At 46.5% G+C, this 23,432-nt stretch overlaps 1 protein-coding gene across 3 annotated transcripts in view; it reads left to right on the top strand.

Annotated features, from left to right (window-relative positions):
• LOC122705540 (death-associated protein kinase 2-like) overlaps positions 1-23,432 on the top strand; it is a 104,927-nt gene that overhangs the window by 6,902 nt on the left and 74,593 nt on the right. For all 3 annotated transcript variants that reach the window (XR_006344128.1, XM_043920975.1, XM_043920976.1), the window contains exon 2: positions 1,456-1,553. Coding sequence is in view for 2 of the 3 variants with exons in the window: in XM_043920975.1 (XP_043776910.1) it covers positions 1,456-1,553 (98 nt within the window). In the remaining variant the exon portion in view is untranslated. The remainder of the gene's footprint in view (positions 1-1,455; positions 1,554-23,432) is intronic.

Genomic DNA, 23,432 nt, shown 5'->3' with positions numbered 1-23,432 from the left:
ACTATCAATAATGTATATATGTCAATCCCAATCTCCCAATTAATCCCATCCCCCGCTTCCAGTTGGTATCCATGTATTTGTTGTCTACTTCTGTGCCTCTGTTTCTGCTTTGTAAATAAGATAGTCTACCATTTTTTTTCAGATTCCACACACATATATGTGTTAATAGACAAAATGTGTTTTTCTGACTTCCTTCACTCTGTATGACGGTCTCTGTGTCCATCTACATCTCTAAAAATGACCCAGTTCCATTTCTTCTTATGGCTGGGTAATATTCCATTGTGTATATGTATTCATGGGTAGCTGGTTTTATCTTTATGTTGTGCTTACTGTATCCTGGGCCCTGCCCTTAGGGTGCTATCCAGCGTGGCACGTGGCTGTCCCAGGACTAGCGGGCTCCCTGGGGCAGGAGGACCCCAGGGGAGGATGCAGACGGCCTCTTCTGTGGAGTGGTGATGCTCTGCGTGGCTCAGCGTTGTCCTGAGGTTCTCACTAAGGTGCACTGGACAGGCTGAGTTAGCGCCGCATTACAGACAAGGAAACAGGCCTCCCGCTGACAGGAGATGAAGTCACACAGCTAGTTGTGGGCAGAATTGCAGCTAGAACCTCAGGTTTCTGACTCCTGGTGCCTATTGTTATTTGTCACACCTCCTCCCCAATCTTTCCCTTAGGGCGATGAGTGAACTGCAAATCAGTTCAGACTTGAAATTGGGTGGCACAGCCCCTGAGGGAGTTGAGGTCATGATAATCCCTTACCTTTCTACTGCGGTTTGTAGTTTATAAAATAATATCCTGATTTGCAGTGGTTTTTACAGTATTAACCCCTTTTACAGATGAGGAAGTTAAGACTGTGCAGTTTAAATGACTTAGGCAAAAGTGGGACTTGAACCTGAAACTTTTTTTAAATTATTTTTTTAGCTTTATTGAATTATAATTGACATATAACATTCTAAGATATTTAAAATGTACATCATGGTGATCTGATACACTTATATATAGTGAGAGTATTCCCTTCATCTAGATAATTAACAAGTTTATCACCTCGCGCACATTTATCCTTTTTTTTTTTTTGGTGAGAAAATTTGTTTTCCTCTTTCAGGAAGTTTCACTTATTCTGACTCAAAACTGGGCTCTTTTTTTCCTACATCACAGATACCTCTTTTCTTAGTAGACCTGAATTTCGTGAGAACAAATTGCCCAATTTGCCCATGGCTCTGTTTTCTCTGAACATGTTCAGAGCAGATCTGTCTCCTTAACAAACTTGGATTAATATAAATCAAGTAAGAATCATACATCATTGATCACAGGTCCTGAGGAAAGGCTCGATCAAGCCTGTTCTTGAGGAATGAGGGCTGTGAGTTACCCTTTGATTTTTAGCCATTTACGTTGGGGCTTAGAGTCAGACTGGTACCAATGGACACATCTGTCCTAACCTCTGGATTTCTCCTGTTTCAGGGCTATACGCTCCAGGCCTCGATGAAGAGCCCAAACATGGAGACGTTCAAGCAGCAGAAGGTGGAGGACTTTTATGACATCGGGGAGGAGCTGGGGAGGTAAGTGGCTGTGAGAGTTGTACTGATCGGTAGATCTTATAGGTCACAGGCTTGTCACAGGGCTTGTGGAAATCTTTACAAACGATCCAGAGGGTGATTCCTTGTCCTGCGCACCTCTGCAAGTAATCTTCTCTCTGGATATAAAGACTTGCAGCAGAAGGGACTAGAATTATTGAGTTCCAAGTTTTCAGCATAACCCGACTGACAGTTATGGCGAATCTAAGTGACTCTTGTTTTATCTGTTGCTTTGCTCCCAAAGCCCTCCCCAGGCTCTGGCCTGAGATCTGACCCGTTGGTTCTTTTCTGAAACCCACTTGGGATTCTCCACGGCTCTCTGGGTTTTGTTCTGTAAACTCAGAGCCTGAATAGAAGGTGAAATCATCTTCCTGAAAAAAGCTTTGCATCGAGTGACAAGCCATGCAAGCCTGGTCGTGAAGCTTCGTCGGATCTGAGTTATTGGGTGCATTTTCAGGTTTGCTAAACCCACAAAACGGACAGGGATAAGCTCAGATCTGAAAGTAATTACTGTCTGGAGAGAAATGAAGATTTTCTGAAGCTCTTTCCTTGTCTCTCATTTATACAAAGCTAGTATCCGGGTGGTGTTTTAATGATTACAGAATACCAGTCTTGGAGTTTGGGTCTCTTAACAATTCATGAAATGGGAATAATTTTTACTCTTGTTTTTCATGAGGAAACTGTGTTCTAAAGAGTTTAAGAAAGTTGCTGGAAGTTGCTCAGCCAGCAAGGGGTATGGCCAAGGTCTGTCCAGTCCAGTCTGTACCTGCATACCCGTCATGTTCTCTGATGCACATGGTTCTTGCACACTCACATGTGCTCATAGTACACCCAGCCCCATCCCTCCACACACCCAGCAGAGTAAAAACCGGGGGGTTCAGGGCCTTCACTGAATCCGTGGTGTGAACAGGAGCCTTTCCCTTTAAAAAGCTCTTGTGTCAGGACTCATTCTTTGACTTCCTTTTATCTTTCTTTCTTTATTTTTTGTAAATATATGTATATATTTACTTCCTTTTATGTTAAGCATTAGGATCACATTGAATTTATGTTAGTGTTTTACCACAATTTAAAAAAAAAATTTGGCCATACCGTGTGGCCTTTGAGATCTTAGTTCCCCAACCAGGGATCAAACCCACACCCCCTGCAGTGGAAGCACAGAGTCTTAACCCCTGGACCACCAGGGAAGTCCACTACAGCTTTGAATATTACATCTTAATGTATTATACAGGTTTGCTCATGTCATTAAATATCTTAATGCAATTTTACATTCCCTTGTACATGCATGCCTCAATTATTCAGCCTTTTCCCCTACTTTAAAAAATAGGCAGTTTCCATTTTTAAAAATTTTCATTACTAAAGTTGCAATGAACATCTCTTAGCAGAAATTTCTGATCCTGTTTTTGATTGTTTCCTTAAGATGGATAACTAGAAACTGGGTCACTGGGTACTTTTATTTTTGAAGAAAAACTACAAAAAGGCTACCAGAGGAGCCTTAGTCAGGGAAGAATAGAAAGTGCAGTTACAGGAGTTCCCTGGTGGTCCAGTGGTTAGGACTTGGCACTTTCACTGTCGGGCCTGGGTTCAGCTCCTGGTAGGGGAACTAAGATCTAAGATCCAGCAAGACACGCGGCGTGGCCAAAAAAGAAAAAAGAAAGTGCACTTCAAGTTCAGGAAGTGCTTGTCCTGGCTGACTGCCTAGGTCAGGGAGCAAGTGTCTACAGAGACCCCCGAAGGGGAGATTCCTCAGCATTCTGTCTGAACCGCTGCCCCTGGCAGTCCAGAATCTGGGAAGGGCTGGGGAGAGGCTGAAGGGCGGTCACCTGGACTCTGCCTCTGAGTGGGAAGCGAGGTTCTCTTTGACTTGGGTGCTTCTCCTGACTTGTGATGTCAGGGAGAAAGTGACCCCTCAGCAACAGACCCTGGAAGGCCCTTCCAGTGTCTTCTTTTTTTTTTTTTTTTTCTTTTTTTTTTTTTCAGTGTCTTCTTAAATTTAATTTTCAAAACTTTTGGGCATGCCACAAGGCATGTAGGATCTTAGTTCCCTGAGCAGGGATCGAACCCTCACCCCCTATGTTGGAAACTGAAAGACTTAACCACTGGACCACGAGGGAAGTCACCTTGTTGTTCAGTCGCCCGGTTGTGTCCAACTCTTTGTAACCCTATGGACTGCAGCACACCAGGCTTCCCTGTCCTTCACCATCTCCTGGGAGTTGTTCAAATTCATGTCCATTGAGTCAGTGATGCCATCCAACCATCTCATCCTCTATTCCTTCTCCTCCTATCTTCAGTCTTTCCCAGCATCAGTGTCTTTTCCAGTCAGTTGGCTCTTCACATCAGGTGGCCCAAGTATTGGAGCTTCAGCTTCGGCATCAGTCCTTCCGATGAGTATTCAGAATTGATCTCCTTTAGGATTCACTGGTTTGATCTGCTTGCAGTCCAAGCAACTCTCAAGAATCTTCTCCAACACCACTATTTGAAAGCATCAGTTCTTCAGTACTCAGCCTTCTTTATGGTCCAACTCTCATATCCATACATGACTACTGGAAAGCCATGACTATACAGACCTTTATTGGCAAAGTGATGTCTCTGCTTTTTAATATGCAGACCTTTTAATGTGATGTCTCTGCATATTAAGCTGTCTAGGTTTGTCGTAAGTTTTCACCCCCCTACATTGGAAGCTCAAAGACTTAAACCACTGGACCACTGGGGGAGTCCTCTACAGTGGCTTTTGATTCGATGGCCTTGTGTTGGCCACATCCTGTGTGTGGGTGCTCCAGGTACAGAGATGAGCATGCCACAGGGAGTCTTTGGCCCTGGAGCTCCAGCCTGGCCGTGGCTGTGGGCACAACAAGGGCAGTGTTGACTGGGATTATCTCGGGTGGGCTGAGAACTGAGAAGTCAGGATGGGTTGTTGGTGTTGGGCTCTGAAGAAGGAAGTAGCAGCAGTTTCCTGTGGAATTCATCTATCATTCCTTCTTAGTTCTGTCTCTCCCCGACTCTGTACATCAGAGATATTAGAACTGGAAGAGACCTCATGTTTCTGGGCTACTACAACAGGGTGTGAAGGCCACATGTACCTCACAGCCTGGGGAGCCTTGGAGGACCACTGCCCCCTACCCGACACACAACCTGAAACTTTCCTTAGACGCTAGCTGGACACAGGGCAAGTGAAAGACAGCAGAGGCCTAAGGCATTTTTCATGGCTTGCTGTCCTAGGATTTGTGGTCTAGAGGTCAGGTGAGATGGAAGGCCTGTAGAGGTCTTTCTTCCAAGCCCCTCATCTGACCGTTGAGGAAACGAGGCTCAGAGAGAGGAAGGATGTTGCCTGGGGCCGTAAACAGGCTGGAACTAGAGCTGCTTAGAGGGGTAGCCCTATCTGTCTTTCTTCCCCTCTTCTTCACGGGCTCACTGTGTGCCAGGCATTGTCTGAAGCAGTGACGAAATAGCCATTCCTGTCCCCCAGTGGCTTATGTTCCGTTGGTGGAGGAAGACACTGAACACATGATGGAGGGGTTGCAAAAGGACACATTGCTCCAGAGTGCATGGTGGGCTGTGAAAGGACAGAGTGGGCCACACTGAGAATGGGGAGCATAGTTGGGACTGGGTGGTCAGGGGAGGCTGCTCTGAGGAAGTGGCAGAGGATAAGTGTGCAGGCAGGGAAAACAGCCTGGACACAGGCCCTGAGGTGGGGAGAGCCTGGGCCCTGAGTTTCTGGCCGGAGGCCTGTGTGGCCATGGAACATGAGCTGGGACCGGCAGTGCTAGCTGAGGTTGGATATGCAATTAGAGGCCAGTCTGCAAGCTTCCTGCCAACATGGACAGTTTGAGGTTTGTGTGCTTCCTAGCTGTGCAACCTTAGAACAACTTCCTTGATCTCTCTGACCCTGAGTTTTTTGGGTTTTGTTTTTTTTACCCATAAGATAGAAATAGTAACAGTAGCTACCTCATGAATATAGGGGTGAAATGGGATGCTGAGTCTGCAGGGTTCCTCACAGAGCTGAGTACTAGGTGTTGAATGAACACCTAGTAGGGCTTCTGCCTTTGAACTTAAACTGCCTTTAAGTTTGAATGTCAAGACGCCGTCTCCCACCTCTGGACCCCCTGGGAGGACAGTGGGGGTCTCCCAGGAGGAATAGTAGTAGGGGTTGTTCTTACATTTGGGAGGAGCAGTGTGTAAACCTTCTTCAGCTCTCTGCCCTTGCCTAGACTCAGGGCTGTTTCACTGATTTTTGTTGTTCAGTTGCTCAGTTGTGTCTGACTGTTTGTAACCTCATGGACTGCAGCATGCCAGGCCTCCCTGTCCTTCACCATCTCCTGGAGTTTGGCCAAGTTCATGTCCATTGCATCAGTGATGCCATCCAGCCATCTCATCTTCTGATGCCCTCATCTCCCTCTGCCCTCAATCTTTCCAATCATCAGGGACTTTTCCAATGAGTCGTCCATTTGCATCAGATGACCAAAAAATGGAGCTTCAGCTTCAGCTTCAGCATTAGTCCTTCCAGTGAATATTCAGGTTAGCTCCTCATTAAGTCCTTACTATGCAAAAATGAAAATGAGTGAGAGTTGCTTTTCATTTTTTACCTGTAATGACAGGTGGAGCTCATAATCATCATGTTGAATGAAGGAAGGCAGACCCAGAAGAGTCATACTATATCATCCCATTGGTGTCAAGTTCAAGACAGGAAGAATGAATCCCTGGTGCTAGAGATCAGAATAGTGGTTATTCTTGAGGGACTAGTGGCTGAAAGGGGACATGGGAGGGACTTCTGTGGGGAGGCTATTGTTGTGTTTCTTGATCCGGGTGCCTATTTCACTGATGTGTTCATTTCATGCATATAGTTAGGCCATATTTGTATATGTACATTTTCCCATATGTATATGTATCTGAACTGAAGCCTTGTTTTAACAAGGAATCTTTAACTGCACTCCCTGCCCTTGTCTGGCCCCTGAAGTGCATGTTTCTGATGTCTCTGGAAGGTTAGTCTGGGTGTATATCAGCCACGAAACCCATAGCTCTCTGGTACCCTGTCTGGAACTCAGTCCCCCTCGTCTGTAACCTGGGGTGAAAGCATCTGTATCACCTACTTCACACATGCAGGTGAGGATCCACTGTGATAAAGACATAAACTGCTGGGCAAATAAGAAGGATGACTATTGCTATTGTTGTTTGACTCATCCCCAGGTCATTGTGTTTCTGCTTCCCACAGCCACTGAGACCAATTCTGTTCCCTTCTGAGGAAAAGGAACTGGGATTCTGGCAAGTTTGGCTTGACCAGATCAGAAGCTCGGTTCCCCTTACCCCACTCCCATCCTGGCAAAGTTCCTGAGACTAGGCAGCGGTAGGCCCTTATCTTAAAAAGAAGACAACATCTGTGAGAAAAGCTGAAGAATCCAGCTTTGGATCTGGATCTGGCCTGAGAGTCCTGGGCATGGCTGGGGCCTGTCTGGCCCTGCACACCTCACTTGATTTTCTGGCTCACATTCTGGCACCAGCCTACTGGGGATGCTGGAGGTGGCTGGCTGTTTCTGGGAGCAGTTGGAGAAATGCTGGCCTGCAGTTTCCGGTCTCTCCCAGCCTGGGTAGCCACTGTAGGGTAGAGCGGGGCTCATGAAGAGAAACCCATCTAACTCCTCGTCAGATAGATGAGGCTAAGACTAGAAAGGGGAAGTGGCTTGTCCAAGGTCACATGGTGAACGGGTGATAGACTGTTAGGGTCCTTTAGTAGACCAGAACCTGGCGGTCCAGAGTAGACAATAAGAAAGCGAAAGATGGAAAGAGGCTAATAGTCCCTGGGTTACACAGCCAGCCTTTGCGCTCCAGGGAATCAGCCAGAAATAGAGAGATAGAGAGAGAGAGAAGGACACAGGGACCCAAGTCTCTGGTGGAGCAAGGGTGCTTTATTGAATTCTGTAAGAGTATATATACCATAATACAAGGTAGCCTCTTCAGATAAAGATCAAGAGACCAGACTTCACAAGTTACCAAGGAAACAAGGAGCAATAGAGGCCATAAGGCCAAAAGGCGATCCATATCAAAGTGAAGTGAAGTGAAGGGATTCAGTCGAGTCCGACTCTTTTGTGACGCCATGGACTGTAGACCAACAGGCTCCTCCGTCCATGGGATTTTCCAGGCAAGAGTACTGGAGTGGGTTGCCATTTCCTTCTCCAGAATATCAAAAGAGGGTCATAAATAATCCCTCTCACCAAATGGAAAAGCTAATGAAGGAAATCCTATGCAAGCATCCTATCTCTAAGATCTCAGTCCTGTGAGCGGCTTGCCTGCTCCTCTCACCCCTGACAGGGACTAATAAGGAACAGAGGGCTCAAGGGAGAGAGAAAACAGCACACAGGAATCCTCCTGTTAAACATTCCCTGACAATAGACGAGGGTGGAAACTGGTGATCTGACTCCTCTACAGCTCTGGCCACCACACTATAAGGACCCACAAAACACGAACTTATTTTTTCTTTAATTTGAATGCTTTTGGGAAGTGGGGGCATTATTTGGTAGGATAGTCTTTTTTGTTTGACCTTGGGGACAGGTAGCAGAGTCAGAAGGGAAGGTATTTGGGAAGGATTAATGTTCCCTGGGAAAGGGCGCTGCTGGACAGGGCCAGTGATGACTACTGTGTGTCTAGTGGTACAAGATAATTTAATGTAAGCAGCATAAAATGATCAGTGGTTTCTTCTTTTCTATGTTGATATTACTTTTCTTGCTTTATTGCACTGAGTTGGCCAAAAAGTTCTTTTGGGTTCTTCATAAGATGTTACAGAAAAACCCAGATGAGCTTTTTTGGCCAACCCAATATTACTGCATGAACATAAAATCATAAAATGTTACTGTTGAACTGAACCTCAACAAGAATTTAATCCAGATCTCCATTTTATAAACAAGGAAAGTGAGACCCAGAGAGGGGAGGTGATTTGTCCAAAGTCACAGAGCCAGAAATGCAGGAGGTGAAAGAAGATTTTCAGTCCCACTGTGCTAGTTTAAGTAAAACAGAGGAAAACGTCTGTATATGTACATAAATTCAACCTTTATCTACAGCCCTCACCTCTCTCAGGGCGCCTACCTGCTCAGTACCCCACTCATCCCATCATCCCCTCCCTGGCTCCCCTGGTGAAGAGAGCGGCCAGAGCCCTGATATGTACAGGAGGCTCATGTGTGCCAGGCATGCTGCCAGGCATTTAGCCTGCAGGGTCCCCTTTTATAGGGACAGGAGCCTTTGGCTACGTAAGGAGCCACTCCTCCGAAGCCTCATCCTTTGTCAACAGGCTGAGGAATTCCCTGGGAAAGCTGCGTGCTGGACTTGAGTCTCCTGATGAGATCCTCTATGGTTAAGATCACCCACCTCACATGCATCTTAGCTAGGGCATCTTCTTTTAGGAGACAAAGAAAAACCTCCAGGAAATACGTGGAGCTCAGGTATACCCAGGCTGGGTTCTCAAGCGCAATCTAGCTATAAAACTATAAAAAAAAAAAAAATTAGGTATTTGGATTTACCTGTCTCTGTCTTTGGGAAAAGGGTTTCCAAGATGAACTCAGAGGCAAAGGGGCTTTTATTATTTCCTCTTTTTTTTTTACAAAAGATTTCTTTTTCTTGATGTGTACTGTTTTTAAAAATCCTTATTGAATTTGTTACAATGCTGCTTCTTTGTTATGTTTTGGCTTTTTTGGCCACAACACCTGTGGGATCTTAGTTCCCTGACCAGGGATCGAAACTTCACCCCACTCATTGAAAGGTGAAGTCTTAAATTAACCATTGTACCCCTGGGGAAGTCCCTATTATATCTTTTCAAATTTAAAGAATTTATTGTAGAAGTGATGCATGGCATATGTCATAAAGTTGTGAAAAGTTAGAGTAAACCTCCATCTGCCCTCCCTCCACGTCTCACATCTGCAGGTAGACTTTGATGGTTATTGTCCTCTGTTGTCTTTCTGAACTTTAAGTAAGGCAAGTGTATATTGACCCGGATGGGGTCATACGACCAGAACAATCTACAACTTGCTTTTCTCAATGAAATACATTGAGTATCTTTTTATAACAGTGTATATAGATCTATGAGATTTATTTTGGGTGAAAGCTTTTTTTAAAAACAATAAAACATTTAAGGAGACTGGTTTAAGCCCATACAAAATTAGCAGCCTTAACCAGTAACTATTTTTATTTCTGGGTCTTACCTTCTAATCTGTCCCTGGCTATTTCTCACGCCCACACATCCTCTCCTCTCTTGTGTCTGCTTGAGGCCCAGAGTTAACATTCCCCCAAGTGCTAAGCTCCTGGGGGCGGGTTGCAGAGACCAAGGGGAGCCGGAGCAGCGCAGGCCCCGGGGTCCCAGAGAGGAGATTAGGCCTATCTGTCACGTGTTTGAACTGAGCTGTCAGCTCCGAAGGCCGGGCCACACCTGCTCTCCTATTCTGAGCGCCCCGACAGTACCGTGCGGAGGCCAGAAGGCCCCACATCTTCTGTGACGTCTCTCTGATCTCGGTCTTCCCTCACTCTTGGAGGGAAAATTAAACTTTTCCTTCAAGGTCAAGATCAGATGGTGTCTCAAATACTGTTTGATTCTACTTATACGAGATAGCTGTAAAAGTCAGATTCAAAGGATCAGAAAGTACTGTGCTACAGCATGAAGTATATATGCCGTGGTGCGCTTAGTCATGCGGTCGTGTCTGACTCTTTGCGATAAACATATTCTTTTCAGGTTCTTTCCACTGTAGGTTATTATAAGGTATTGAATCTAGCTCTCTGTGCTATGCAATAGGACCTTGTTGTTTATCTATGTTATATATAGTAGTGGATACATGTTGTTGTATTTAACCCTCATAGTACCTTGTAAGGTAGTTCCTATTCCCATTTGACAGATGAAGAAGTTCAGCCTCCAAAATGTTAGGTAATTGGCTCAAGAAATACAGACGAGCTACTTCATCAAGGAGAAGCCAAGTGGCAAATTCCACTTCATGCAGCACAGCAAATCTGAGAGGAAGTCAGAAATAAAAGCCAGAAATTTCTCTGGCTGGAGCCCTGTCTAAAGTCCTGGCATGGGGTTCTGGTGCCTCTGATCACACACATGCTTAGATTTCCTTCTGCTAGGAAAGTGAAAGAGACCAACCTAAGTTAAGAGTCTAATGCCCTCATGTCAGTTTCTGTGCCAAGTACTTCTCATCTTCCAGAACAATATGAACTGGATCACACTCCCACTTTACAGATGTGAAAACTGAGGCTCAGAGAACTTTTACAGTGGCAACTGGTCACTCATGCCAAAAAACTTTCTTAGAGCTCACACTGAGCGTGCTGTGTTGGGCCCAGGAAACTTTCAGCTTGGTTAGTGGCAAGGAAATCTTTTAGGCCATAACAAGCCAGTGGTTTCCAAAAGATGAGTGAGTGTGTGTGGATGAGTATGTGCACATCTGTACTGTAGGTCATTGTCATAGTCCAAAGATTCTCCCCAGATACCCATTGTGTGCTGGGCACTGTGATGGGTAGTGGAGACTTAGGGCTCAGTCCATGCCCCATAAGAGATTAGGGGGCACAGGGAAAAGCTAATGAAATGGGAGTTACCTGGTGGTCCAGTGGCTAACACTCCACATTGCCAATGCAGGGGGCTCAGATTCGATCCCTCGTCAGGGAACTAGATCCCATGTGCTGCAACTGAAAGATTCCACATGCTGCAACTAAAGATCCCATGGGCGTGCATGTGTGCTCGGTCACTTCAGTCATGCCTGACTCTGTGTGACCCTATGGACAGTGTCCCACCAGGCTCCTCTGTCCATGCGACTCTCCAGGCAAGAATACTAGAGTGGGTTGCCATCTTCTCCTCAAGGGGATCTTCCCAGCCCAGGGATTGAACCTGCATCTCATGCATCTCCTGCATTGCAGGCAGGTTCTTTACAGCTGAGCCACCCTGGAAGCCCAAAGATTCCACATGCCATAACTAAGACCTGGTGCAGCCAAATAAATAAATATTAAAAAAGAAATTAAAAAGCAAAACGAAAGGTTGGAACAGACTATGAGCTGTTCCCCAACAGGGAACCCAAGAGGGACCCCAACCTTGTGCCAAGTGTTCAGTGGAGGAAGCTGTCACCTTAAGTGGGGCGGCTCTGCATGGTCTCATTCTGGAGATGACGCGTAACCACCTCGAGGTCAGGGCTCTGCCAAGTACTGAGAGGCAGCAGGTCCAGGCTTGGGCAGGAAGGCACGTGGAGAGGGTTGAAGGGCTGCAGCTGCCAGGAGGATAGGCAACTGCAGGGGCCCTGGATGACAGGGGCCCTGGAGGAGAGGGAGGTGCCTTTATCACTCATTGTCAGGCAAACAAAGCACAAAGCCACTCAAACAAAGTGGCTGCACTGCTTGGGCTTCACTCAGAAGCCAGCACGTGGAGGGGTGCGCTCACTGAGCTGGTTTGCATGGGAAGCTGTGAGAGCTGGAGGGAGGTTCTGGGTGGAGATACTGAAGCCATCATATACCTGTCATCTACAGGATGTGCTTTCCTTTCTGCTTATTTATCGTCAGAATGTACATCTTGTGTTGCGTTGTTTTTTGACTCCACACTGATTTATAGATACCTTTCCATGTATCCAGAGTCCATATAGCCTAAAAATTTCTTTGTTTTGAAATAATTTCAACCCTGATAGAAACATTTGCAGAATAACAGAACTCCCATATATCCTTTATCCACACACCAGCTTTTAACATTTTGTTACCTCCTCTCTCGCCCTCTCCTTTCTCCCCCTACTCTCTACTCCTCATCCTGTTCCTTTCCCCTCATTCTCCTTCCTTCCTGCCTCCTTTCCTTCTTCCCTTCTTCCTTTTTGTCTGTCTACCTACCCGCCTGTTGTTTCTGAGCCATTTGAGAATTGAATGCAGGCATTATACCTCTTTACCTTTTATCCTTCATTATGCATCTCCAAAGGATATGGGCCTTCTCTTTCATGACCATATTACAGCTTTCAAGTTCAGAACATTTCACTCTAATATAATGTTTTTCTCTAAACAATCATCCTTGTTCCAATTTTGTCAGTTTTTCCATTTAGAGCAGTTTTTCTCCCTGTAGAATAAGATCCAGTGGCAATCATGTATTGCATCTCCTTGTCATATCACTGTAGCCGTCAGTTTTTCCATTTAGAGCAGTTTTTCTCCCTGTAGAATAAGATCCAGCGGCAATCATGTATTGCATCTCCTTGTCATATCACTGTAGCCTCTTTAATCTGGAACAGTTCCTCAGTTTTGCTTTGACTTTTATGACAAGATAATTTTGAAGAATACTGACCCTTTAGAACAAATAGATACAGCCCACATGTTTTCACTAACTTCATATTAATCTGCTATATAAACATTCCCCATTTACTTAACTCACCCTATTGTTTCTCATAACTAAAAATAAGTGTTTCTATGAATGTATTTGTTGAATTTCCTCTCTCTGCATCATTTCTGCCAAGCCCATTCCCAGGGGTACAATACCAGGTCAAAGGTTGTGACTGATTGATAGTGGTAAAAACTAGAAATACTGAACCTGTTTACTAGGTCACCAGCATATTTCCTTCTGGCTTTGCCAGTACTCTTTCATTGTTTCGGGATATTTTTGGTAGCTTAAGGGTTTTGTGAAGATACTTAATGTTTTCACTGTGGAGGAATTTAAAGTGGTTGAAGTCTTCTGTGCTTTTCCCTTCATGCCAGATCTTGTTCTCTTTGCTACTTTAACTTTTTTCATGGTGTTTCTATTTCATTTTCATAGATAATTTAATGTTCTGATAGCAACACAAGGTGGGCAAGGCAAATGTAATCATTCCTATTTTAAAAGTGACGAAAATAGGCCCCGTCAGGGCTAGAGACAGAAGTCTCCCCTGGAGGCCGATGGTGTTGCCTTCCTTCTCCCAGAAGTAGAGGGGATTCAAGGTGTTTGGGGGGCCCCAGAACTCCAGCAAAGGGTGTCTCTTCTTTGTCTCCACATTTATTTATTTGTTTACTTACTTATTTAGCTAGCTAGCTAACTAGCTGCACCAGGTCTTAGTTGCAGCATGTGGAATCTTTCAGTTGCACCATGTGGGATCAAGTTCCCTGAGCAGGGATCGAACCTGGGCCCCCTGCATTGGGAGCATGAAGTCTTAGCTGCTGGACCACCAGGGAAGTCCCTGTCTCTACTTTTAGAAGCCGGCTGCAATGATTCTGTAAGAAAGCTTTCTGAGAGTTGCTGTTGGGAGAGGCAGTGCTTGGGGAGAGGTGTGTTTTGAGGGCAAAGGAGAGAGTTTGGTTTCCCTGTACTCTCTGTTGCTGGGGAGATCAAGTTGAGGGGTAAGAGCCAAGGCCGGTGGTAGGAGTTAGGGCCTCAGATAACCATCAGGTCAGTAATGCCCCAGGGCTCTGGTAGTGCAGGTGAGAGGTCATGTGAGGGCCTCCCACAGATAAGTTGCAGCAGCCTTGGGAGTCTCTCTTGTGGAGATTCCTCCAGCCCCCAGAGCAGTCTTCAGCCAGGCGTTAGAGCCCAGCTGTACCCTGAAGGGTTCCTACCTTGTGTAGTCCAGGGGGTGAATGGCTAGGACAGCCCTACAGTCCAATCCAGTTTGCCACCTATTTTGAGGGGCCCTGATGCTAAGAATGGGTTTTACAGATGAGCAGTTCCAATAAATTTGTTGTTTGAATGCTAACATTGGACCCCAATTAAACAAAATGTTATCCACCCTCCCCACCAATTTTCATTCTTCTCATTGGAAGACCTATGTAGAAAACAAAACAAAATAGTATAAACTCAATTCTTACCATATTTTGAGCTTGATTAATTTAAATTTTACGGAAATTTCATTTTGTCCTTTGTTATATAATATCCTTGATTTTCACTCTTGGCCCTCAATGCCTAAAATATTTATAGTCAGGCCCCTTGTGGGAAAAGTATGTCTGCTCCTGACCTATTCCAGTGTTGCTTACTTTTTAAGCAGCAAAACTTTTAAAAAGTGGCTTCTTCTTCTGGGGTGGAGGACAGAATAGAAACACATCAAAGTGAAGGTGCAGTTACCAGAGAGGAGGAAGAAGAGGTGAACAGAGGTCCGCCTGCCTTCCTTCCCTGCCCTCTGTCTCACAGCCTGAGAGGAGCCTCCCAGAAGCCCGGTTTCAGAACCACTGTCCACATCCAGGAGTGCTGTTCTGTCCTGTCTGCAGGAGGTGCTGGGGCGGAAGCAGGGAAGAGAGCCCCGGGTACTGGGGACCGCGCATCCGCTCTAGAGCAGGTCCTGCTCTGCTCATGGGACATTACCTAATTTAATCCTCTTGCAGCCTTACAGGGCGGTAGGTGTTTCTCCCATTTTGCAGATGAGGAAACTGAAGGTTGGAGAACCTAACTAACCTGCCGAGGGAAGCGTCAGATCTGGGATTCAAACCCATGACTTCTGACTTCTGGTTCAGTGCTCTCTGTGAGGCACCAAGTTGCCTAGGGTTTTCTTTTTGCCTGTGACTCTCGGGTCCCCTGCAGAGAACAGGGGAGGAGGTGGATACTGTTGTTTCGCGCTTCTGCTGGTTTACAGTGGAATCTGCTGAGAGCCCAGTGGTCACTGCTTCATCCATGTCCATGGCTGGCCCTGCTTCCCCGCCCAACCCCATCCCCTGCTGCCAGCATCTAAGCCTCAAAACCGTATTCTTGAAACCTGAGGTGCTGGCCCCTGGTGGCCTGGCCACAGGGCCCAGAGGGTGATGAATTATGCTCCCCTCTCGGGGGTGAGGCTCATTTGTCAGCCTGGGCACAGGGCCTGCCAACTAAAGAGGAGAACTTGGCTGCTGAGGGTTTGCAGTCTGGTTCTAGGAGGAATTGCTCCTACCTGTTATTTGTTTATTTATTTTTATTTATTTGACTGCCCTGGGTTCTTAGTTGTGGCATGCAGCCTGTGGGATCTAATTTTCTGACCAGGGATCGAACCCAGGCCCTGTGCATTGGGAGCATGGAGTCTTAGCCACTGGACCACCAGGGAAGTCACTCCTACTGGTCTTTTGGAGGAGACAGGGCAGGGGCAAGAAGTGTGGCTGAGAGGCAGCGGAGGGCCCCAGTAGGAGGACAGGCTTGGAGCAGGAGGCTGATGAGCCCTAGCCCCCGGGCCCAGGTGTGAGCCTGGCTCTGCTGCTGTGGCCCGCTGGACCTCGGGCAGCTTCACTCTGCTGGGCTCCATTCTTTGTCCTGAGATGGTCCCTGTTTCACGGGGTTGTTTTCCAGCCTCCTGGGATCTTCTCTTTTACTGTCCAAATAAGAATAATGAGCATTCCATTCCAGGGCAACAGGAAATCCTGTTTCTGACCCAGCATTTCTGGGTTTCTCCAGGGAGTGCCCACACCCTCCTTGATGCCTCAGAACCTTGGACTCATGGACCTCTTCCTCCTTCAAGACAAACCAGCACTTCCTCTGTGACCCTCTCAGGCATGGACTCAGGTCCGTTTCCAAGGGCCTGCCTTGTCCCTGAGGCTGGTTGCCGGGTAAACCGAGTTTCATGGAAGGTGTGGGGGTAGTGAGAGGCATTTCTGCACAGAGAAGGAAACACCTTAAAAGAGGGGTAACAGTCACCTCTGCTCCTCTGACTCCTGACCTCTGCCACGGTGCTGGGGTCTTCCAGGACCTCAGCCCCAAATCTGCTACTGTCCTTTATACTTACCCCTTAAAAGAGACCCCCTATTCTTTCACATGTAGGAAGTTTAGATTCTTGTTACAACCTCTCCCTGAAAGGGCCCTGGGCATCTCTTTTCTAGAATCAAAGACCCTTTAAAGTTCTTCCCATACAAAAAACCATCTCTGACCAAACCCCTCCCCATGATGGAGTCTTTTGTCTTCCTTATTATGGATAACAGTTCTGAGCAGCTTTCAGAATGACACTTTTCCTGTTCCCTGGCAGAGATATAAGGGGCATATCCTGACATGTGGGAAGTACGCAGCAAATGGTTGCAGATATGGGCAGGATGATGCTAGAAGTCCAGTGGTCTTGTTTTGAAGAGCTCATAGGGAGGAGCTGGGTCAGGCAGCTTCTCCTCTGTTACATCATTTGATCATGAGCCTCCACGTTGGGGTAGGTGGGCAGGTGGGCAGGTCACTGTCCGCATTTTACAGAAAAGGAAACAGAGGCACAAAGACCCAGCCCCTCCTCTTGAGAGCAGGGAGGCCAGTTGGAGTGGAGGTAAGGCTGTGTGTGCACAGGGCCTTGTAAACACAGGTCTAGGTAGCAATCTTGAAAAGATTTTGTAAAGAGATTGTAGAACACACCTTTGGACTCAGCTAAGTCAGCAGTGTTTCCAGAGTTTGCGATTATGAACTTCTTTCTGATGTCTCAGCTGAGCCCTGATGAAAGAGCCTTCCTGGGGTCCACACATGTCTCTGAGATTTCAGCTCCCTGCTGGTCAGGAAGCATGCTGAGGCCCTGGCCAAGCCGGTTTGGCTCCACCCTCCCCTCCAACCCCAATGCCCCTGGTTCTCTGTGCTGTTACCTTCCAGGAGGGCCTGTGGTTGGACCATCTCCAGGGCAGCTGAACCACCCCCCTCCAATGCACAGTCAAAAATTTGTTTCTTGGGGGACTTCCTTGGAAGTCAGTGATTAAAACTCAGACTTCCAATGCAGGGGGTGTGGATTTGATCCCTGGTTGAGGAACTATGATCCCACATGCCGTGCAGTAGCATGCCCCCTCCACCACCCCCAACCCCCAAAGAAAATTTAAAAAAAAAATTGTCTCTCAGACTCCGAACTTAAACCTGGGTACAATCCCAGTTTTACTATTCACTGCCTGTGTGACCTTGGGCAAGTGGCTTTACCTCTCTGAGCCTTGGTTCTCTCATCTCTCAAGTAGAGAACATACCACCTGCCTTATCACCCAGAATTTGAACTTCGATCTCTCCTGACTCTAGAGGATTGAATGAGATTATGACTGAAGTATGTAGCACCATCATTGTCATCTTGGGCAGTACGTCTGAATCACAGAGGAGGTTTAAAACAAGCACACATGTGTACATGCCAGGGATTCAGATCTAGAAGGTCTGGGGTGGGGCTCTGTCAATCCATATTTCTTGAACTGTCCCAATTTGTGTAGACCATACACCTGGATCCAAGATCACTTCTTTCAACTTACTTACAAAACAGAAAAAGACTCACAGACTAGAAAACGAACTTATGGTGTCTGGAGGGGAAGGGATCGTTAGGGAGTTTGGGAAGGTCATGTACATGCTGCCATACCCAAAATGGATAACAAACAAGGACCTACTGTGTAGAACAGGGAACTCTGCTCAATGTTATGTGGCAGCCTGGATGAAAGAGGGGTTTGGGGAAGAATGGATTCGTCTATATAGATGGCTGAGTCCCTTCACTATTCACCTGAAACTATCACAACATTGTTAATTGTCTATGTGAAAAGTGAAAGTTAAAGTTGCTCAGTCGTGTCCAACTCTTTGCGACACCATGGACTAAACAGTCCATGGAATTTTCCAGGCCAGAATACTAGAGTGGGTAGCCATTTCCTTCTCCAGGGGATCTTCCCAACCCAGGGATCAAACCCAGGTCTCCCGCATTACAGGCAGATTCTTTATCAGCTGAACCACCAGGGAAGCCCATTAATTGGCTTTTTCCCAATACAAAATTAAAAGTTTAAAGTTTGAAGAAAATAAAAGATCATTTCTTTGAGAATGGTACTTGAGGAACATAGTAAGCTATGGAGATGACGGGGTAAAAAGCTCTGTCTGCCTGGACCAGTGGTATATCAGCTGAAAGCCAATTGAAGGACCCCTGTCTGAGGCTTGATATAGGTTGTGGAGGGAATGGAAGATGCAGTGGTTCCACAAGCTAATTCCCCTCTGGCTTCTAGGTTCACTTTCTGTTGCAGTGACCACCTTTTGGCATGCCTTCCCTGTGTCATCTGTATCTCACCCGTATATGGAGCCCTGCTTCACTTCCACCCATGCCCAAGTTCTGCTTCCTTCCAGAAACCTATCCTGACTGCTACAGGCATGTGGACAGCAGGCAAGGTTGGGTGCGCTTGTTCTATATTCCTACAGTATGTTATGGATTCTCTAGTTGCCATTATTTGCCTGTGAGTGTGCTTCCATCCTCTTTGGCACCACCCCTTAATCAAAAGCTACCGTAAGGCCACTTGCAGTCCAGTGAACTTTCTGATCATAGGCTCTGGAGGTCATTCTGTTTCATCTCGTAGTGTCTTACCCAGGGATAGGCATATAGTAGGTGCCCAGTAAATGTTCGAATGAGTTCTAGTTTCACCTGGCTCCCAGGGTCTCTATTCTGGTTTCGCACTGTGACATTAATCAAATTTCTCTTCTTCTCTAGCCCCCTAGTCCCATTTCCACCCCTCCTCAATTAGAAAATGCCATGTTTCTATGAAATACCCATTAAAACATCTCTTGGGTAGAAGGTGCTTTGATGGGCACAGGGAAGGGTGGAGGGGGAGTGAGTGCAAAGATATAGGTTATACTTTCTAGGAACTTATAGAGAGGTTGTGGAGGCACACAAACAAACAAAACAGCCTATGAGAATATCTTCCTTGGCAGCAATTCAAGAGCTGTCAGAACACAGTGCAGTGAGAAGAACTTGCAGACAATCCACATGATACTGATTCGGAACGTGGCTGCCTCCGTGGGCTGGGACAGCCAGGAAAGATTTCGGGAGGTGGGAGCTTAGTGAAGAATGGGTGGGATTTGAATAGGCTGAGCAGTGAGTGTGGACTCGAGCCACCCAGAATAGACAGGAAAATGAAAGTTGTGTTTGTGGAGGTGGGTCCCCCAGAAACTGGATGACAGGTTCTGATAGGGAAGCAGTGGGCAAGCCCAGAGTAACAAGCAGGGGATGGACAAAAGTCTAAGCTGACCATTAAAGTTTTACTAATCATTGGTATTGGTCACAGTGCGAGGAGATGGTGTTTGTCTCTAATGTGTTTAGTTTCCATTTTTGTCGCCACCTTAGTTTCCTCCTTGCAAGGTAAGAGCTTTGAGGCCAGTGTCTAAGCCACATCTTTCCTGTAGTTGTCTGATACAGAGTCAGGGATAAGTGGCTGAAAGATGAAACTGAAGGGTGTGGCTGACTTCGTCCATTACTGCCCCGTACATAATTGTTCTGAAGTAGAAAGTTTTCTGGAGGTTCATTCTGTATTCTGAGCCAGGCTGAGAGCCACCTTTAAACAGAGGGCAAGGTTTATCCTTCTTAGTGTTCCCACCACCTCTAGCCTAGAGCTGGATCCATAGCAGACACTCAACAAACACAGGGGCTGGTGTAACCATAGACTGTACTCAGCCAGCACTGAGCCCTCGAGGGCTTGAGTTTGTGTTTCCAAGCCCAGAAGAAGGTAGAAATGCAGCGGCATTATTTTCATCACAGCCCTGTTCATAGGACCTTCTTTGTTTTCTTGCCTGGGGGGGGCGGGGGAGGGGAATAGGGCAAGTGTGCAGAGCTGGTTGACATCCCAGCAGCTGTACAGAAAGCGCGTTTGTTCTCCCCTCTCGTGTGCTAGAGTCGCTGCACATTACAGCGTCCTCCTGCCCTGGTGTTAGCCTGTGGCTTCTGTCCTGCTGCTGCCTCTCCGGGAAGTGTCTGAGCCTGGTCCTGCGACCCCCAGCAGGGTATCTAGGCCCAGAGAGAGCAGATGCCAGCGTTTCCCCTTGGGAGCAGCAACCGATCTCAGCTGAGGAGCTGCTGTGGACGTTCCAAGTTGTGGTTGTTTCTTTCTCGGGACTGAGGATGAGAGAAACGCAAGGATCCATCTGTGACATCTGAGCCATCAGCCATGGTCTTAGAGCAAAGCACTGGATTCAAGCCCCACTTTAGCCACCGCTTTGCTGTTTGACTTTGGATGAGCTACTTACCCTCTCTGGGCCATGCAGCGTTTTGGTGGTGCAAGTGGAATGTGAATACAGATCTCCTTGCTCCCAGGACTTCCTCTTTCTGTTACTCCACAGAAACACTCCAAGCATTTGATATCACACTTTTGCTTTCGACTTCTTCCTGTTAGTGTCTGAGGTGTTCTTAAGAACAGGGACTTCCTTCAGAGGCCTGCTGTCAGCAATCTACCCCCAAACCATAGTTCTCCTACATTTCCTTCCTATAGTTAATTTCTTTTAAGCCTCAGACTTCTTTGAGGCTACCTGACAAGTCTCTATTTTTAAAGCATAGTTGATATATAATGTTGTGTTAGCTTTTCTGTACAGCAAAGTGATTCAGTTGTACACACACATGTGGTAGTGGTTTAGATATTTACTTGTGTCCAACTCTTTGCAACCCTGTGTAGTGTAGCCTGCCAGGCTCCTCTATGCATGGGGTTTTCTAGGCAATAATACTGGACTGGGTTGCCGTTTCCTTCTCTGGGTTCCCAAACCAGGGATCGAACCTGGATCTCCAGTATTGTAGGCAGTCCCCTGCATTGCAGGCGGGTTCTTTACCAACTGAGCCTCCAGGGAAGCCCGCCCCCACCCCCCATATATATATATGTATTCTTTTCCATTATGGTTTATTGAAAGTGAACGTTCTCAACTGTGTCTGACCCTTTGCAGCGCCGTGGGCTGTAGCCCGCCAGGCTCCACTGTCCATGGAATCCATGGTGGTTCAGACAGTAAAGAATCTGCCTGCAATGCAGGAGACCCGGGTTTTATCTCTGGGTTGGAATGATCCCCTGGAGAAAAGAATGGCTATCCACTCCAGTATTCTTGCCTGGAGAATTCCATTCTGTTGGACAATCTTTGTGATTTATTACAAGGCAAGGTATTGAATACAGTTCCCTGTGTTATACAGTAGGACCTGACCTTGTTGTTTAGTATGTCTCTTGATAACTGCTAAGAGATCCTTCCAGAAAATGTGGGCCAATGAAACTGCTTTGGTGAAACAAGTAATACCTTCCCAAGACTGGGCACCATAAAATGTTGTCATATGAACAGATGAATGAATGAATGAATTCCAGCAAATGGCAAGAGAATTGATGCTGCCATAGGATCACCTGAATCATCTTTGTAAGAGACCAGGTCAGTCCTGGGAAGACTCCCCTGTGAAAGACCATCTTAGAGCAGCACTGGCCCAATTTCCGGTCCTGATGAAATGGGTTCTGTCCCCCACTGCCACTGCAGCTCTTTCTCCATGTTGATGCATTTGATGAGACCGTGCAAAGAGAGCTGGTATAGGAGTGAAGGCATCCTGGGTTTGGTTCTAAAGCTGTAAGTGATTAGGCAAATCCTTTCCCTCCCCAGGGCATCTCAGTTTCCCCATCTCTAATGTTTAAGTGCCTTCCAGCACTAGCCTCCTGTGACTTTATGAGTAAGTGAGGCATCCTTGCTGGGTCAGAGGCCACCTGCTCAACAGGGAAGGAGTCACTCACCAAGTGCCATGGCCCTGGACACAGTAAAGCCTGTGGTGCCACTGAGGCTGCTGCTGCAGAGATTAGACAGGGACGCTTGGCATTGAGGCCGTACCCAGGACCTGTTTTAGCAACACAGCTAGTAAATATTGACTCTGTGGCACAAAAATGGAAAGCAGAGATGACAGTGTTAACTCACTCCAAGGGTAGAAGTTCAACAAGCACTGATAAGACAAGATGCATTTACACAATGTGTGGGTGTATCACTGACAAATAAGTTGTTTAGGGGTGGGGAGAGCCAACAACAGGAGGAGGGAGGTTTCGCGGCTGATTCACAGCTGCTGTCCCTGCTTACTCACGGTTCATTTTTAAATGAATGGATGCATACATTCTTGAAGCATACAGAAAAAAGACTGGAAGGAAATACATCAAAACATGCACTGTGACGTTCTCTAGAGATGGTGAAATTGCCAATAATTTGATTTTTTTTGGTATGCGTTTTTTTCCCTTCCTGTTTTTCACACTGTCCAGATGATCACATTGCTTTTATAATCAGAAAAAGACAGTGTCTTAGAGGAATAAAATGCCCTTCTTTGAAGAGTCAGAAGTCACTTTCAGAATCATCTAAGTACCTCAGATCTTTGTGTTTTGCCTGCTGGCTGTTGTATGGTAACGTAGCTGTCAAAAAACGAGAGAAGTCCATATGAGAGAAGTTTATCTTCAGAATAAACCCTGATCTAAGTGTGTTTACTTATTGATTGTACCCATGAAAGTGAAATGTGGTGGGAAAAAATTCCAATCACTTGAGAGAGCAGGATTTTTTTTTTTTCTGTGTCAACAAACACTTACTGCTCTGAGCACTTTCTGTTGGTCAGTCCTATACTCTGCAGTGACCAGGCCTGCCTTGGCCCAGATCTGGGCAGGTCTGAGAATAGGGCAGTCTGGTAAGTGGTTCCAGTCGTTCTTATAAGGTCGCAGGAGCCGGGTATGGAGGAGGGCCCAGGCCTTAGAATTTGGAGGGCACAGGTGGAGTGCCATTATGACAGTAATTATCACTGATTAAGCACCAACTCTACCCCAGGAACCGTCCGCATGTTATTACCAATCCTTACAAAACTTTGTGTGCTAGGCATTAGCTACCTCTTAGGGATGAGGAAAGCAGGGAGGTGAGAGGTGACACCCACAACTTCAGAGCAGACTTCCCTAGTGGTCCGGTGGTTAAGAACCTGCCTGCCAATGCAGGGAACATGGGTTTGATCCCTGGTCTGGGAAGATCCTACATGCTATGAGGGAACTAAGTCCATGAGCCACAACTACTGAGTCTGTGCTCTAGAGCCTGTGAGCCACAACTACTGAGTCCATGTGCTGCAACTACTGAAGCCTGTGCGCCCTAGAACCCGTGCTCTGCAATAAGAGAAGACACTGCAGTGAGAAGCCCACACACCACGGCTAGAGAGTAGCCTCCCTCCACTTGTTGCAACTGGAGAAGGCCCCCGTGCAGCAACAAAGACTCAGTGCAGCCAAAAATAAATAAATGAATAAACTTATTAAAAAACAAACAAACAA

This window comes from Cervus elaphus, chromosome 12 (assembly GCF_910594005.1).
Source record: "Cervus elaphus chromosome 12, mCerEla1.1, whole genome shotgun sequence".
Taxonomy (NCBI): domain Eukaryota; kingdom Metazoa; phylum Chordata; class Mammalia; order Artiodactyla; family Cervidae; genus Cervus; species Cervus elaphus.
Note: the sequence above shows the minus strand (reverse complement) of the source record. Positions and strands in the feature narration are given on the sequence as shown.